General features: G+C 39.6%; 2 protein-coding genes and 1 non-coding gene across 18 annotated transcripts in view; all 3 read left to right on the top strand.

The window, feature by feature from the left end:
- LOC133459504 (titin homolog) overlaps positions 1-8,630 on the top strand; it is a 46,789-nt gene extending 38,159 nt beyond the window's left edge. For 13 of the 14 annotated variants that reach the window (XM_061739509.1, XM_061739508.1, XM_061739507.1 and 10 more), the window contains 8 exons: positions 2,147-2,217; positions 2,325-2,373; positions 2,468-2,520; positions 3,077-3,188; positions 4,241-4,340; positions 4,782-4,855; positions 7,088-7,202; positions 7,339-8,630. In XM_061739509.1, the coding sequence (XP_061595493.1) occupies positions 2,147-2,217; positions 2,325-2,373; positions 2,468-2,520; positions 3,077-3,188; positions 4,241-4,340; positions 4,782-4,855; positions 7,088-7,202; positions 7,339-7,432 (668 nt within the window). In that variant the 3' untranslated portion in view covers positions 7,433-8,630. The other variant, XM_061739504.1, reaches the window with a different exon arrangement.
- Positions 8,631-10,065: 1,435 nt separating this feature from the next.
- On the top strand, positions 10,066-10,137 carry trnae-cuc (transfer RNA glutamic acid (anticodon CUC)). The gene has a single exon. It is a non-coding gene; the product is annotated as a tRNA-Glu (tRNA).
- Positions 10,138-10,384: 247 nt separating this feature from the next.
- Positions 10,385-16,215, top strand: LOC133459510 (CAAX prenyl protease 2-like). 3 transcript variants are annotated; one of them, XM_061739524.1, is made up of 9 exons: positions 10,385-10,479; positions 10,634-10,736; positions 12,309-12,392; positions 12,913-12,991; positions 13,224-13,391; positions 13,825-13,929; positions 14,004-14,066; positions 14,156-14,397; positions 16,109-16,215. In XM_061739524.1, exons 2-8 carry the CDS (start codon positions 10,647-10,649, stop codon positions 14,374-14,376), a joined length of 810 nt encoding a protein of 269 aa, XP_061595508.1. In that variant the 5' UTR covers positions 10,385-10,479; positions 10,634-10,646; the 3' UTR covers positions 14,377-14,397; positions 16,109-16,215. The 3 variants fall into 3 exon arrangements, with proteins under 3 accessions (XP_061595508.1, XP_061595509.1, XP_061595507.1); XM_061739525.1 differs by lacking the exon at positions 16,109-16,215 and having other exon boundaries at positions 13,858-13,929; positions 14,156-15,273; XM_061739523.1 differs by lacking the exon at positions 16,109-16,215 and having other exon boundaries at positions 14,156-15,273.
- The last annotated feature ends 319 nt before the right edge of the window (positions 16,216-16,534 follow it).

Below are 16,534 nucleotides of genomic sequence, written 5' to 3'. Positions count from 1 at the left end.
GCTCCGAAGCGCTGTGTCAGGATCAGCGCAGACAGACTGCAGCTTCGCCTGAATTATGCTTCTGCGTTAAATCGACGGCGTAGGGTCGCGGTGCGGTGTGCGTCGCCGCGTAGCCTACGCCGTCGTTTCTGCGTTAGTGTAACGCGGAACCATAAATCAGCCTTTAGTGTGCGCTCTGTGCGCTGTTCTGAACACTTCTCTTCTTTCGGCCATATGATGGTCCCGTCTGTCACACATTTACTGTCAGTGTTTGCTATATAATATATAATATTTGCAATATACTGTGGACATCTGAATAAAAACTTAACTCATAAATAGATGAATCAAAGCGCTCTCCAGCTCTGTATCTGATTGTCTTTTTCTCCTCAGATCATGCCAAGCACCGCCGGGTCACGCAAACCCGACTAATTCAATATTAAAATCAAATTCGGTCCTGTGGCCCGTTTTTCTATTTTGTATTTTTGATCTGTGCCTAAAATTGAAATATGAAAAACCAGACGTTTTTCCGTTTTTTGTGTTACCAACTGCATGTTACCAACTGCATTTATTCTATCGCAGGTTTTCTCCGATATTGCGTAATATCTCTAACTCCAACGTGTTCAATTTCATTTTTCGTTTGTGACTTGTGACTGTGCATTCCATCCACTCTCCATGGCGCAGAGTTTGCGCTCGCAAACCTTAAGACACGCAACACCTCATTTAAATACTGCTGTTTGCACCTGTTATCAATTGCGCACACAATCTTAGTTGATCACCCGCAAACCACACGCAAACAGCACGTGCAAACTTTTTCAGTGCACACGCAATTTAGAACTCTTTATTTAGGATCTTAGTAAATCGGGCCCTATGTGGAGAATAGAGATTAAGTGGAAATAAAGCACAAGCAAATTTGTTTAATTTTCTAATTGGTTGGAATTGAAGCCAAAAGACTGGTTTCTAGATGTAAATATGGTCCGTACAGTCGTACTGGCCGACCGATCGCCCCCATTAAAGCAGAAATATGAGCTTTTTTCAGAAGTTGATATCATTTCCTGAAGCATTTATGTCATTTATGTGACATGCCACGGTCACTGTGAGTGTAGCAAATCATTCTAAATGTGAATAATAAATCATTAATCAAATCAAATCAAATCAAACTTTATTTATAAAGCACCTTTCATACAAAAAAAATGTAACACAAAGTGCTTTCCATAAAACATAAACATAAAATGTATTAATGCTCCCCCCCGCCCTCCCCCTCCCCCCTCCCCGCACACACACAGACACACGGTGCAGACATGGCTAGGCACAGAGGATCCAGGTGAGGAAACTGTAACGGGGAGCCGTCCACGCCAGGAGGTCTCATAGCCCGCAGCTACAAGGGGGAGGGGCCCACAGAGACCATCCCGGCCCGGACGGAAAGAGGAGTCCACACCACAGCGGTGAAGCCGTGGTACAGAGCTCCACCACCATCCAGGCCAGAACCACCCCCAGGACGACCCCCAGGACGACCCCCTGCAGGCCAGAGTCACTCCCAGCATGGAGGCTCCCCATGAGGAAACACTGGAGCTAAAAGCTAAGAAAGCAGGATAAAATACACTAAAAGAGTTTTAAAAAGTATAACATAACATAAAATCCTAAAAGTATGTCTAAAAAGCAAGACATTAAAAACTAAAGGAATAAGACAGTAAAATGTATAAAATAGACCATAAATAATGACTAAAATATTTAGATAAAACATTAAGATAAAACAATGAAAATAAAATATGATAAAAAAGGATAAACTAAATATAAAACAGAGCAGTAAGATCCAATAAAAATAAGGGTGAGCATAAGAAATTTAAAATAGTTAAATGAGTCAGTTAAAAGCCTGATTAAAGAGATGGGTCTTGAGCCTCTTTTTAAAAACATCAACAGTCTCTGCGGCCCTGAGGTTCTCCGGGAGGCTGTTCCACAATCGGGGACCATAAAAACTGAATGCCGCCTCCCCATGTGTCCTGGTTCTGACTTGTTTAGTAATTTATTACTCCTTGTTTAGTAATAGAAATTGATGAATATTAATGAATGATGTTGAAATAAATATTGTATTTGTTGAATTAAACTTAATGATGTTTTTTGTTCGTCTTTTTAAAGTGAACCCTAACTGTTTGCTTCGTCTCTTTTTTAGTGGAGGAGTTAAAAGCCCCGGTGCCACCACCAAGGTCGCTTACCAAAACAGCCAAATGTGGAGCGGCTCAGGTGACGAATTACTGTCCAAACTACACACGGCGTCATCCAACTAAATCAGGTCATGTGACCTCTGTAAACATCAAGCTCCTGCTAACCATGTGATCTTTATGTTTTAGGATGGAGATAAAAAGAGTCATTCTGCAACAGAAGGCAGTAATAGTACAGGTGGGTCTTTATCAATATCTCTGTCCACTTTCATCTTCATTATTTGTGTTGTGTTGTTCCTCCGGCCTCTAACCCGTCCTTGTGTCTGTTGCAGAGTCGCCGGGCCCAGCCGAGACTCCGGCTCCCAAACAAGGAGACGAAGCCATGGTCAGTTATGTGTCTTCACTTTTCCTCTCCTCCACTTCACTTCTGCATCTTTGTGATTCACAACAATCAGTGCCTTTACTTTGGAAACAGTTCTCCATTATTACCCTAATTAGGACAATGTTTGGAGTAGAAACACGTAATCAGCAACCTTAATCCCAATAAAGTCATATTAAACAATAATCGCATTAAAACTTGGGGACTATTATGTTAATGTTAATACCTTAGTTGCAATAGAAGTTTTGCAGCCCTTTGCAGCATAAATTGAACGTATCTTTAACATTATAAAAGCAGCTCATGTAACTCCTCATCTTAATGTCGTCGGTTTAGCTGTTATCAGCAAACAATCCGATCATAATCAGAGTTTTCGTGGTTGTATTTTCCAAAACATTTGGCCTCTCTCTAATCCTTTGACCATCTTTTCCTTGTTTCCTCTTCCTTGGCTCCTTTCCCTCTTCCCTTTGCTCTCCTTACTGTCCCTTGTCTTGTGGATGTTCATGTTTGGACGGGCGTTGGCACCAACGTCCGTGTGCGCGGGGCCTTTGGTCAGTGTCTGCAGGACACCAGCCAGTATGTTCTGAGTGAGCTGGCGGCGCTGGAGACGGAGCAGAATCACATCGACAGCAGAGCCGCCGTGGTGGAGAGACGACTGCGGAACCTCATGGAAACAGGTGAGTGGCCCGAGCAGCAGGGAGAGTCGGGCGAGAGGGGCAGCACATCCTGGCCACAGAGAGACACACAACTACGCCCCCCACACTGACCCTGACATTCAGTTTAGGATCATGAATACAAATATACAGTTCATCAGTTAATCCTTAGCCGCCCATCAACTGGCTTGGTACTGTGGGAGGAAGTGGAAACCATGCAGGCTCAGGAAAAACCCACAAACTCCACAAAAAAAGGCTTTAATTGAGATTCAAACCCAGAATCTTATTCTTCTGCAGCTACAACGATTGTTCAAATCAGTTATTTAGTTCATATTTATTTCGGTCAATCACAATCACAAACGTAAAAATCAACAAACAAGATAACACAGGTTTTTCCCTGGTCAACATTGTGATTATTTTGACCGAAAAGGTCTGGGCTTGAAGCATAAAGCTGATCTACCCACCTTTTAACAGAATAGAATATACAAAAAGAACAAATGAAGTATCATAAGTCTACACAAAATAATAATAATAGTAATAATAACAATAATGAAGATGATAATAATAGTAATAATAATAGCAATAATAATAATAATAATAATAATAATAATAATAATAATAGCTTAAATAACTAATAATAGTAATAATAATGATAAAAATAATAATAGCTTAAATAACTGTAATAATAATGATAATAATAATAATAATAATAGCTTAAATAACTGTAATAATAGTAATAATAATGATAATAATAATAATAATAATAATAATAATAATAGCTTAAATAACTGTAATAATAGTAATAATAATGATAATAATAATAATGATAGCTCTGAAAACAAAGTGAAAAGATGCTAAGGAAACCGACAAAACCAATTTAAGTTGTCATTTCATCTCATGTTGGTTTAGTTCAGTTGGTTTAAGAAGCCTTATTATGATGGACTGAAGTCTACAAGCATCTGAAGTGTTCATTAATGTGTCTGAGCATACAGTAATAGTGTTTTTATTGGTGTTGTTTTTCCCCTAAATCCTCATACACCTTTGTGTGGATGGTTCTTTGTTTTTCAATTCTCCAGGAAGTGACCGTGATGAAGAGGAAAGGCTCATACAGGAGTGGTTCACGTTGGTGAACAAGAAGAACGCTTTGATACGCAGACAGGACAACCTGGAACTGCTGTAAGTACACTGAGAATATACCTGTACACTGAGAATATACCTGCACACTGACAATATACCTGTACACTAACAATATACCTGTACACTGAGAATATACCTGTACACTGACAATATACCTGCACACTGAGAATATACCTGTACACTGATAATATACCTGTACACTGAGAATATACCTGTACACTGAGAATATACCTGTACACTGATAATATACCTGTACACTGAGAATATACCTGTACACTGACAATATACCTGTACACTGACAATATACCTGTACACTGAGAATATACCTGCACACTGACAATATACCTGTACACTGAGAATATACCTGTACACTGAGAATATACCTGCACACTGACAATATACCTGTACACTGACAATATACCTGGGCAGCGTTTACAGCCCGTTTGCTTGTACTTTCCTACATTACTGACTCTTTTACAGGCAAGAAGAGCAGGACTTGGAGAGAAGATTTGAGCTTCTGAACAGAGAACTGCGGGTCATGATGGCTATTGAAGGTCAGCACCAACAGATACTTTACATCCATGTCCACTTCTTCTATGTATCCGTCTTCAGCCTTGGAGGAGCTGTGGATGTTTTGGAAGTGCTAGTAAAGCTAAAATGAGATTCCACTGCAGCACAAAAATAGATATTCTTATTGTTGATGTATTAATTCATTTATTTTGCACATAATTATTGAATTATTTCTTTCGAAACAATCTTAAAAGGCCTGCTTTTATGGTTCTCTTAGCAGGACTGTGTTAATGAACTTTCAGTCAAGACTAACGATAACTTTATCAACATTAGCCACAAAACACACTTTAGATTTCCCAGCCAGTGTGGGAATATTGCCATTAGGATATAAATATCTTTTTTTTCTTCCCTTTATCAGATAGAGGATCTATTTTGCAGCAAAACATTAACTGTGCTCTTTTACCAGAGCTAATGAGACAATCCTGGCAGAATGTGATGCAGTCAGGATCTATAGAAATGTGGATTCTGAACAAACATTTCTGATAAAGAGTTAAGCTAAAGTCTGCTTGAAAACAAACAATAAACTCACCATGTCACTAGCATCGTCACATTGTACCCTGCTCTATTTCTGGATGCTTCTCTACTGCTTTTAGGGCAGATGAGATGTATTGCAGACTGGGACCTGCAAATGAACCCATAGATATTTGTGTGGTTTCAAATCATGAATGACATCAGTGTGGGTTGCTCCTTTTATGAGGGAAGCCCTTAACGTGCACATCTCGGGCACTACCAGCTCATTCAGAGGAGAGTAAAGCAGAGTCGGACCTGGGCAGCTCTGTGCAGAACTCAGCTGGAGCTCCTTTCTTATTGCTACACGGGGCACATAAGCATTAGCCTGAAAACTATTCTGAATAAACTCCCGCATCAGTAGAATAATAACACTTCAGTCTTCACTTTAACAACATTCGATGTGTTTTTGTCTTCATGGTTCAGGTCCAAACAGTACACATACGTGAAGAAGAACCATATCATGTAGCTAAATGGTAATAATAAGGAAAACCTGGGCTTGTGAACAGAAACCTGTAGTTCTTCATGCTCTTTCTTTTTCAGACGAGTGTAGAGCAACACCTGAGCATCGTGCTGGAGCTCATGTAACAACCATGTAACCTTCGGTATCACAACCGTCTACGCTGCACTAGATCCCTGCAGTCCTCCTAACTGCTAAGTGTTGCTATGGAGAAAGTGAGGCTACGGCCTTTAGTATTAGCTACAGATTGTCTGCACTATAGTTTATATAGGACTGTCTCAGAAAATTAGAATATTGTGATAAAGTTCTTTATTTACTGTAATGCAATTTAAAAAAAAAAATGTCATACATTCTGGATTCATTACAAATCAACTGAAATATTGCAAGCCTTTTATTATTTTAATATTGCTGATTATGGTTTACAGTTTAAGATTAAGATTCCCAGAATATTCAAAATTTTTGAGATAGGATATTTGAGTTTTCTTAAGCTGTAAGCCATGATCAGCAATATTAAAATAATAAAAGGCTTGCAATATTTCAGTTGATTTGTAATTAATCCAGAATGTATGACATTTTTGCTTTTGTAATTGCATTACAGAAAATCACAATGTTCTAATTTTCTGAGACAGTCCTGTATGTTGTGGAAAAATGTCCTTCAGACTAAACTAGGAAAGACTGAAAAAAGGACGACTTGACTCTTGTTGAGGTTTTATTCTCCGTCCGAGGCAAAGCAAGTGAAGTCACGCAGCTGATGGTGCAGCAGGAGCAGAATCACAGGACGGTTAGGGTTAGGCCTTCTGTCCAACCCATACATGTGTTCTGAAGCCTGAAGAGCTTGACGTTACATGTTTCTGGACAAGATACCGAGGAAGCAGCTATATCTGTCTGACGCAAAACATGGCCTTGGAAACATCTCAGCTCCTTCCAGGCTGCAGCTGATTAGGCCTGATTCTCTGCCAGGTCATGAGGACCCACAACACTAGGGTTACATTAACCATATAACATCTAATATTTTCATCCTTTCTCCCACAGTATCTATCTTTGATAGCTAGTTAGTTATCAATACTAAAGTTGAGCAAACGATTGTCCCCTCGTCATCATGTCGAGAGTTTAAACTCTGTTCAAGTTCTGACTCTCAGGGGAGGAACCTGAACAAGCATCATATAGGATCTTTAAAGGAAAAATTAAGATCTGAAATTTGAAAAATGAAGCCAATCCAACAGATTGTGTGACAAATGTGTGTGTTCAGAGTGGCAGAAGACGCCCACCCAGCAGCAGAGGGAGCAGCTGCTGCTCCAGGAGCTGGTGTCACTGGTCAACCAGCGCGACGAGATCATCAGAGATATCGATGCCAAAGAGAGAGGGTGAGTTTCTCCTCGAAAAAGACTAATCATGTGACACAGAAGGAGTAAAAACAGTTACATGCATGGCCATGTTTCTGAACCTAGAGAATTTCAAGCATTTTCCTGACTTAGCTGGGATATGTGCGTGTGTTTTCAGTGCACTGGAGGAGGATGAGCGGCTGGAGCGAGGTCTGGAGATGAGGAGGAGGAAATACAGCAACAAGGCTCAAGATAAATGCGTGCTACAGTGAGAGGGAAAAGCACAAACACGATTTGTCTTTAGAGTTTTTAAATTTCCCAAGCAGCAGTATTTCTTTTTTTTTTTTTTTTTTTTAACAAAACGTAAATCTTTCAGCATTTCGGAGCTTAGTTTTATGTGTTTAAAGTGCCTTTACTCTCCCAGTGATGTGCTTTAAGTCTGAGGCTGCAAACTGTGTGTATTTTGAACATAGTGAGTTTCATAAATTTCCGTTGTTTCTTATTATTGTGACTCTGTTCTTATTTTTATTTATTGAAATGATGTGTTCTATTACTATGCATTTATTGCACATATGCTGTTCTTTTGTGTGTTTACGTGTGTTTCTTGAACATGATTCAGTATTGGAAACCAGCCTATTTTTTCTTCTTCTATTGAACAGATGAGTCCCACTCATCAAGACAATAGATTTTCAAAGAAAAGCCATATGTGCCTTGTTTAATGAGAAACAGTTTACAGTTGCTTATAATCAAGAGGCATGAAATGAATTGTTGTGGTTCGGGTGATGTTTATTTTGCCTGGTAGTGTATATTCTTTTAAAAAATATATCTATTGACATGTTAAAACATTTCAGATGTTAGAATAGTACTTGATATGTCGAGCTGGACTCAAACCAACAATGATGTTAGCACAAAATACGTGGTTCAAAAATTCTGAATAATCCCAGGAACCTTGTTTTACAGTCACATCGTAAACTCAACGACGCTGTAGGTGGTTTTTGGCTTAAAGTGTCTGTTTTAAGTTGAACTATGATGACCTGAATCAAACACAGCCAAGAGGTGAATGTCACTCCAGCGTGAGTCACAGAAATGAAAATGTTTTCCTATTTCTGTCTTTTTTTCTAGTGTATGCATGTTTTTTGAGGTGTGACAAAGTGGTACCCACCACACTGCATAGGCTGCCAAATGTTCTGGTCTATGAGAGAGGATTTATGAGAGTATACTGGTGAATAATGTTGACACGAATATTAATAAATATTGGTTGTTGCCTGCTTTTGTCGGTCGTGAGTGAATTGTTTGTGTTGGTAAGGTACAGCACGATGCTCCTGACAAGAAACTAATGCAAACTAACTTGATGTCCTGAAATAATGGATTTACCTGTGAATGTGTCATAAATTATCAGGCTCCAGTTTGTGTACAAGATTAAAATAATACATTGCCCTAAATGTATAGTTTTTTCCGTTTTTTTTTTTTTTTTTTGCTCACAATACTTACTTTGGATTACTTTTTTTTAAGTATAAGTATATATATATATATATATATATTTTTTTTTTACTTAACATTTGCAAAAAGTACAATGATAACAAATCTTCACATTATGCAATTTCACGTTGAATTATAACATATAAAGAGTATAACTCAAATAAAAAACAAAACAAATATACATTTATGGTTTTGATTGCTTTTGAATTTGTAGAAAACTTAATAGAGTCCAGATACTGATTTAATTCACAATGAAAAGCAAAAAAAGAGGGGTTTTTGTGTAAGAATTTGGATTTGTGGATGTGGAATTTTAGGGATAATCAAGGATAATCAACAAATTAATAATAAATGTTTCTCTTGGCTTTGTTCTAATCGTAACATGGTCAAGTATAATAAGTATATAATACCGACAAGAGCCCGACAGCCTGACGTCACTTCCCTCTCTCAGGATGTCCACGCCCCCTTGTAAATAAGGTAATAAACTACAGGTGGAAGGTTTAAAACACTCACATATTGTGCCTAAAAACTGCTGGATCAATTTTTGTTCATCAAATAATCCTGTTTGTGTTTTTGTTAACTTGCTGCGTCTCCATTACTCCTAGGTTTGCACAAAACCTAAATATTGCAAAGAAAAACATGTAGCCTAATGGAAACGTCACTTTTCGAAAAAACTGCTAAATTTGACAAGAAAAACTTTGACGCTTCAATGAGGGGGTTTTTCAGATGTCGATAATCCAGTTTATCGCGAAAGTAACGCGGTAAAAGACCAGTCCTAATGGAAACACCTTTAGCGCATTTGCAGCACTGATTTAGCCCTCAATAAAGTCATCAACATTTAGTTTGAGCGGGTTTTGGCCTCATTAATATGATTTGGACACTATTATTTTATGAATGCATTACCTAAGGGCTTTGCCTCTGAATAATCACTTGATGATCATCCAACAGTCGTCAAAGACTAAAGATGTTTTTGTCCATCTTTTTTAAAATCGAAATATTTTTCATTGTTTTGAGGAATATTCTCACGGGACAAGAAAATGACAGTAAAAGAAGAAATTGACGCTTTATGCAATTCCCAGATAATTAAAATGAGAGACTGTGAAATCTGGCAGCCATTTTATGTTTGTGTGTACGTTATCACAAGTAGGCCTAAGTAAAAAAGAAAGTTTTATTTTGTTGCATTGAAATGACCGTGTCTGAAATGTGTTATCTGGAAATGTTATAAGGTATCTAAAGATGCTGAGCTATGACACCTCTGGCCACTTACAAGCACATTTGTCCACTGTTATTGTACCCGATAAAGTCTTGTTACCGTCGTAAATGACCCGGAGAAGGTTATTCACATATGTATCAATCTGAAAAAAGGATCAATAGCAGACAGTAGGACTTGGCATGTATATAATAACCAGTCTGACATCAGGGTGCTATGTCCCTGGTGGTCTAGTGGTTAGGATTCGGCGCTCTCACCGCCGCGGCCCGGGTTCGATTCCCGGTCAGGGAACTACTTTTTCTTGAACCAAACGTGAATGGAATCATTGTAATGTCAACGAAATCAAGCCACATAACTTTAAAGAATTATTGGCAGCCTAATATAATGGTTCTTGATTATCTTTGTTTAATATAGATCTTTTTGCACTAAAGTGTGTTTGTCTGTAAGAGTATTCGTGTGAGGGTATTAACTCTAATCAGCTTTTACCTGCAGCACAGACAGCCACCTCACTGGGATGTGCTAATTTAAATTGACAGAACCCTCCTGAAGACTTGCAAACTGTTGAGCCGTTGTTATAGTGGAGACACAGTTTGCCTTAAAATGCAGGAGGAGCAAACCTATACAACATGTTGGGTGAGTGTGCTGAGTTGCATTTTGTTGGCCTGTCTCTACGTTGGCAGTTTGTATGTCTGGAGGAGCAGCTTACCGAGGTACATACATACCAGCAGACATGTGGGAAGAGCTGTTAAAGATGGTTTCTAATCTGTGTGTGTGTTTGTGTGTGAAGGGACCATCTAAGAATGGTAAAGCGTCGCTGTGCCAGTGTCCTGCTGGTCTCTGCAATCTCCCCTGCAGTTGTAAAGACGTGGATGCTCTTGGCTGATGTCACAGTGAGGAGCTGCACATGCATCTACTGTTACATTCTGCCTTGTATTTGGGGCAGTGACATCTATAATTATTTTTGCTAACTTTTGCTATCTATTAGATCTTCATATGTCTTTAATGTTGTGATAAATTTAACTATATGAAATAAAAGAAGTCAAAATAATGTAATTTGTATTTTCCGCATTATAAGGCGCACCTTCAATGAATGACGTATTTAAAAACCATTTTCCATATATAAGGCGCACCGCATTATTAGACACACTAAATATATGGTAAAATACCGACTATAGTGGCTGGGATTGAGTTACATATCTACCTGATGGAGCTGCGCTACAGGAAATGCTACAAAATCCTACAGCAAATGCAAAAAAAATACCAAGAAGAAAAGTACTGTATGTCAAACTTTATTAACAAAATAAAAACCAGCTTTGCTCCGTCTCGTCAAAGTCGGCATTATACGAGTCAGCGTCGCTGCTGTTGTCTTGAACGTCTGTGACGATTCCTGACGTTTTTAGCGCCGTTACTTCGGCGACACCAACTACATTACCCACAATCCCCCTGACTACAGTAACAGAAATTACCGTAATGATCATATATAAGGCGCACTGCATTATAAGGCGCACTGCCGGTTTTTGAGAAAATTAAAGGCTTTTAGGTGCGCCTTATAATGCGGAAAATACAGTAGCTAAATGGGGGGGGGGGTTCAGATTTATCTGCAAATTATTTTAAAGTCAAAACTCTGATGTGATCTACATGTCACAAGGTTTTTTTTGTAATAACTTGATTTGTATGAATTTGTCCATAAAATGTAGTCAGAACAGACCACCTGTAATCTAGGAAGGGTTATAGAATTATCCTAAATGTAACATGGGATTTGACAAACATTTAATAACACAAAAAAGCTACTAAAAATGAGCTTGTCAGGTCTCAAGTGTCACCATTTTGGAAATGATGTAATAGCAAGAAAAGTTCACACAGTGTCACATGATTGCACCAGGATGTTGAATAGCTGTCACTTTGGGACAAATAATTTGACTTCAAGCGATTTCCTTCTATGTTCCCGGATTGCTGCTCCACTCAGCCATTCTTGCATCTTCCACCACTGCTCTGCAGCCAGAAACTAGTGAAAAGATCTGCACTCTCTTGAATAAGAGTAATTGTCATGTTCAAAATGATATCAGACAGGCTTTGTTTTAGAATATTACACAGCACAGCTATCTTACTTACAGTATCTTAATATCACAATGTTTTCCATCCAACAGACAGAACTTGAAGCCACATCCTCCAGCTTTAAAAAAAACACCATGTAATCCAACCTTAAAAAGGGTTCAGTGCAGGACTGCAAAATTAGATTAAGATTATGTATGCATTCCAAGTAGCTTGATGCAAAAGCAACCTTTCTCTGCATGAAGCTGCAAACTGCAAGGTAGAAAATTGGGTTAACCCGTGAAGAAAGATAAATAAATCAGTCACCCTGAAATAGTTGACAGAGGTCAGTGAACCCCAGCTGTCCAGGTAACTCCCTGAGTTAGCCGTATAATGGCTACATGTTAATGAAAGTGCATGTGCACCTCCAGGTGGACGTGTCTGTGCTGGAGTTGATGGGAGTTCGTTTGGAAGGTGTAGTTCCTGCCGCTGTGCTGCCGTTAACTCTGTCTGTGGTAAGATCTCCAGCCATGCAGAGCTGACAAATGTGTCCGGGGTTTTCCCATTTATGACACTAATAAATCAGTCTTTGTTTAAGTTTCATGTTTCTAAATTAACAATAATTATTTGGATGTTGTATAATCACTCAAGCTGAGATCACAAACAGAACTTGAATGTGGGACAAAAGAAAAATAAACTGTTATAGACATGCTCAGATGAGGTATTTCTGAAGAAACAACAACCCAGCAACAAGAGCTCTGGTTTTTCTTCAGTAGCTCCAAATATTCCTCTGATGCCCATTTTATCTGACACAATGTTTTATTTATTGCTGTTCAGAGACAGTTTGGGCAATTATTTATTCATATTATTATTAATTATGTATTTAGTTTCCTCTGACAGTATGGCATCTCTTCATGTTTTTCTGCCTTTATCAGTAAAATCCCATGTGCATGCTTGAACAACATAACACACGTCCTCCTAGATTAGTTTGATTATTACTTTGTAATTTACTTGGATGTTTATTCTGCACATCAGGTTTTTTATCTGGGGCCCCTGGTCTACTCTGCCGTGGAAAACCCCGACGGTTTCACTGGAGAGCTGCGATCTGCATTTGGTGTGTGTGTGTGTGTGTGTGTGTGTGTGTGTGTGTGTGTGTGTGTGTGTGTGTGTGTGTGTGTGTGTGTGTGTGTGTGTGTGTGCGTGTGTGTGTGTGTGTGTGTGTGTGTGTGTGTGTGTGTGTGTCTATATCACTCAAGTGTTACGTTGGAAAAGTTGGGCTTAGAGAGTTTTACATATTTGCTTCTATTGCATTGAATGTCATCACGAAGTCCTGGTTATTTTTCCAGATGTTCCGTCGTGGCTGGTGTGTCTGCAGGACGCAGTGTGGCTCAGGAACCAGGTGGTGGCGCCAGTGACGGAGGAGCTGGTGTTCCGGGGGGCCCTGCTGCCCATGCTCATACCCTGCACCGGACCCACCGCTGCCATTTTCACTGCTCCCCTCTTCTTTGGTGTCGGTATAGCAACCGGATTTTAAATCAGGAAGCAATTAATATTGATTATTCACTCCCTTATTAATAATGTACTGCAGGAAGTAGAGTAATGATTAAATTATCTTGTCCCAAAACAGAGTTACTGGATTTTAACCTTTGTTATTATTAAAGTGGTAGTATGTGCTACATTACAGGACTTACTTACTTATTATTTTAATATTGCTGATTATGGTTTACAGTTTAAGATTAAGATTCACAGAATATTATAATTTTTTGAGATAGGATATAGTTTTCTTAAGCTGTAAGCCATGATCAGCAATATTAAAATAATAAAAGCCTTGCAATATTTCAGTTGATTTGTAATGAATCCAGAATGCATGACATTTTTGTTTTTGTAATTGCATTACAGAAAATCACAATATTCTAATTTTCTGAGACAGTCCTGTATATTTGTTAGAAGTTTTTCATGGACATTCTGATGTCACTCCAGCTCATTTCCACCACATCATAGAGCAGCGGCGCCTTGGCAAGAACCATATGAGCGACATCCTCCTGATGGCAGGTTGGTTTGCAGCACATTTTCTCATGGACATTAAATAGTGTAAAGAAAATAACGTGATCTCCCATTCTTTGCAGGAGTGCAGTTCCTGTACACAACTGTATTTGGTGCCTTTACTGCCTTTATATTCCTAAGAACTGGTGAGACGCAGAGCAACATTCATATCTGCCCTCTAACACTTCACCCTGCATTAAACGCCTCATTATGCCTGTGATTTGTGTTCCTGAAGGCCACATTGTGGGTCCAGTGTTGTGCCATTCGTTCTGCAACAGCCAGGGCCTGCCTGACATCAGTTCTGCCCTGCGGCACCCTCGCAGCGCCGCGCTGCTCTGCTCGTATCTGATGGGAGTTCTGCTGTTCCTGGCGCTGCTCTTCCCGCTCACAGACCCGCTCTTCTACGGTGCCAGTCCCGTCTGCAGCCTGCTCGCCCCGCCAGCATCCCTGTGTTGAGATAAACAGGATTAGATGCATGTGAGCTCTTGGAAATATCTGTTCTGGGCTGAATTTTCTTTCGTGATACATTCCTTTTTCAATGCAGAAGCGTTTTCATGAGAAGTGCTAGTGCGGGTGGGTGAGCATGAGAGGAGAAGGTCTCCAGCCCCTCAGACATTTCCTGCATGACTGAAAATATTTCCTACTTTATTGAAACTTAACACGAATACAGCTTTCCCTGGCTTTGCGGAAGAAAGGGAAAAAAAATTCTGTGTGTGCGCATGTGTGTGTGTGTGAGCAGCTTAGAAAAACAGATAAACTGTGAAAGGGAATAGGTGAAAAGGGGAGCCAGTGCGGTAGACGGCAGTCGAGAAAGCCGCATACGCAGACAGAGAGACAGACGGACAGAAACACAGACGCCGTTGCCAACAAAGACACTAAAGGGACCAAAGCAAAGAGACAGAACTATGCAAAAAACCATGTTTTTAAGGACAAATCAGGCGACGACAGTTGGGCTTAAATAGAAGAGACTGAAAATAAGTGAGAAAGAGCGGCGGCGGCCAAAAGCAACACGAGCCAGAGCAGCAGGCGGGTCGGGGGAAAGGAGAGGGAATTAAAATAGGGATGAATTGAAAGAGAAAAGTTGGAGGCGGAGGAAGGGGAAAGATTAGTGTCTCCCCGGAGAATTAGAAAATGTGGGGTAGTAGAGCTGAGGGAGGGGGGAGGAGGTCATTCAGGGTATCTGAAAACGGCTGAGAGGGGAAAGGTTCTGCTGAATACGATTTATGAGACACCACTGTGGGTCATTAAAACGTTGCAACTTGAAATAGGAAAGTACATTTACATATAAATGCATTAAGGACCAACTGATTGTATATATTGCCCTAATTTTTCTGCACTTTGTCATTTCGCTGACTCTGGTCCTGAATAAAACAAAGACTTGAAATGAAATGAAATGCAACTTTTTTTATTTCAAAGTACCTCTGGTTTTGTATTGACAAAAATAATGTGCCACCCATTATCTAGACCAGTGTCTCCCAACCTGGGGCCCGGGCCCCCCTGGGGGGGCGCCAGAGATCTCTGGGGGGGCGCGAAACTTTGTCTGCTTTGAAATTATGCAGTTGTAAAAATTATATTTGCGAATGAGTCATTCATAAGACATTGTTAGGAATAATTTATGAATGTCTTGAATTTTCTTTTGTGTTTTTTATACACTGGTGACAAACACAGGAAATGATTTAATTCCTTATTATTATATCATTACTCAACATTTAATCTACTCCGACAGGTTGTTAAAGGAAAAATTTAAAAAAATGTTGGTCTCATATTAAAAGAGACATTTTTCAGAAATATTTTGATGTCCTTTTATGTCCTTTTGTGCATATTTTATACATTGGTGACATTGGAGAAAAACAAAGTCATATGTATACAGAGTAAACCAAAGAGAAATGTATCAAAAAAACATAATTAATGTTCATTTTTTTCAATTAAAGACTATTTTGGTGCTAGTACGTACGGGTCGGGGGGCCCGGCTGGTCTTAGACACAAGTAGGGGGAACAAGGAAAAAAGGTTGGGAACCACTGATCTAGTAGTTGACCCAACAACATTTGGTAGATGGACTGTGATATGATCATGACAGCTTTTACAGGTGCTTAGAAAAGACATAAGAGATAAAGATGAGGATGGAGAGGGTTACTGGGCGTCCATCATGCATGATAAGACTTCCGTCTGTGCTGGTCCTCTCCCTAGACGGTCCTTTGAAGGCTGCACGGAGACCGGGCCCTGAGCTCCTGCAGCAGATCAGAAAAAGCCCCAAATCTGTGTTTACGTGGCTTAAACAAAAACAGCAAAGAGGAGAAGTGTTGATGAAAGGGTACCACAGAGGAAACTGCTGCTCACGCAACAAAGCTGTGGCTCGTCTCACGTCTGCAGAAGGACATCTGGACGTTCCTGGACGCTTCGGGGGGACAGTTTTCCACCAACAGATGAAAGTAAAGTTCTTCTGGCAAAACTACAAGAATGGTATGTTTTGAGGAAAAAACGAAAAGGTAAAATAAACCAAGGCCAAGTCTTTATTCAATGTGTCTTCTAACCTTCGTATAGGACTTTCCTTGAATGCAGTACTCCCCCACCCTCCCCCTCCAACCCACACCCCCAAAAAGTAACGCTAAAGTT

Source organism: Cololabis saira, chromosome 14 (genome assembly GCF_033807715.1).
Source record: "Cololabis saira isolate AMF1-May2022 chromosome 14, fColSai1.1, whole genome shotgun sequence".
NCBI lineage: Eukaryota > Metazoa > Chordata > Actinopteri > Beloniformes > Belonidae > Cololabis > Cololabis saira.
The sequence above is the reverse complement of the archived record's forward strand: the minus strand, read 5'-3'. Positions and strand labels throughout refer to the sequence as shown.

Coding starts and splice junctions, on each gene's coding strand:
- LOC133459510 (XM_061739524.1), top strand. CDS start 10,647: ATGGTAAAGCGTCGCTGTGCCAGTGTCCTGCTGGTCTCTGCAATCTCC. Junction 12,393..12,912: donor TGCCGTTAACTCTGTCTGTG/GTAAGATCTCCA, acceptor TCTGCACATCAG/GTTTTTTATCTGGGGCCCCT. Junction 13,930..14,003: donor CGACATCCTCCTGATGGCAG/GTTGGTTTGCAG, acceptor CATTCTTTGCAG/GAGTGCAGTTCCTGTACACA.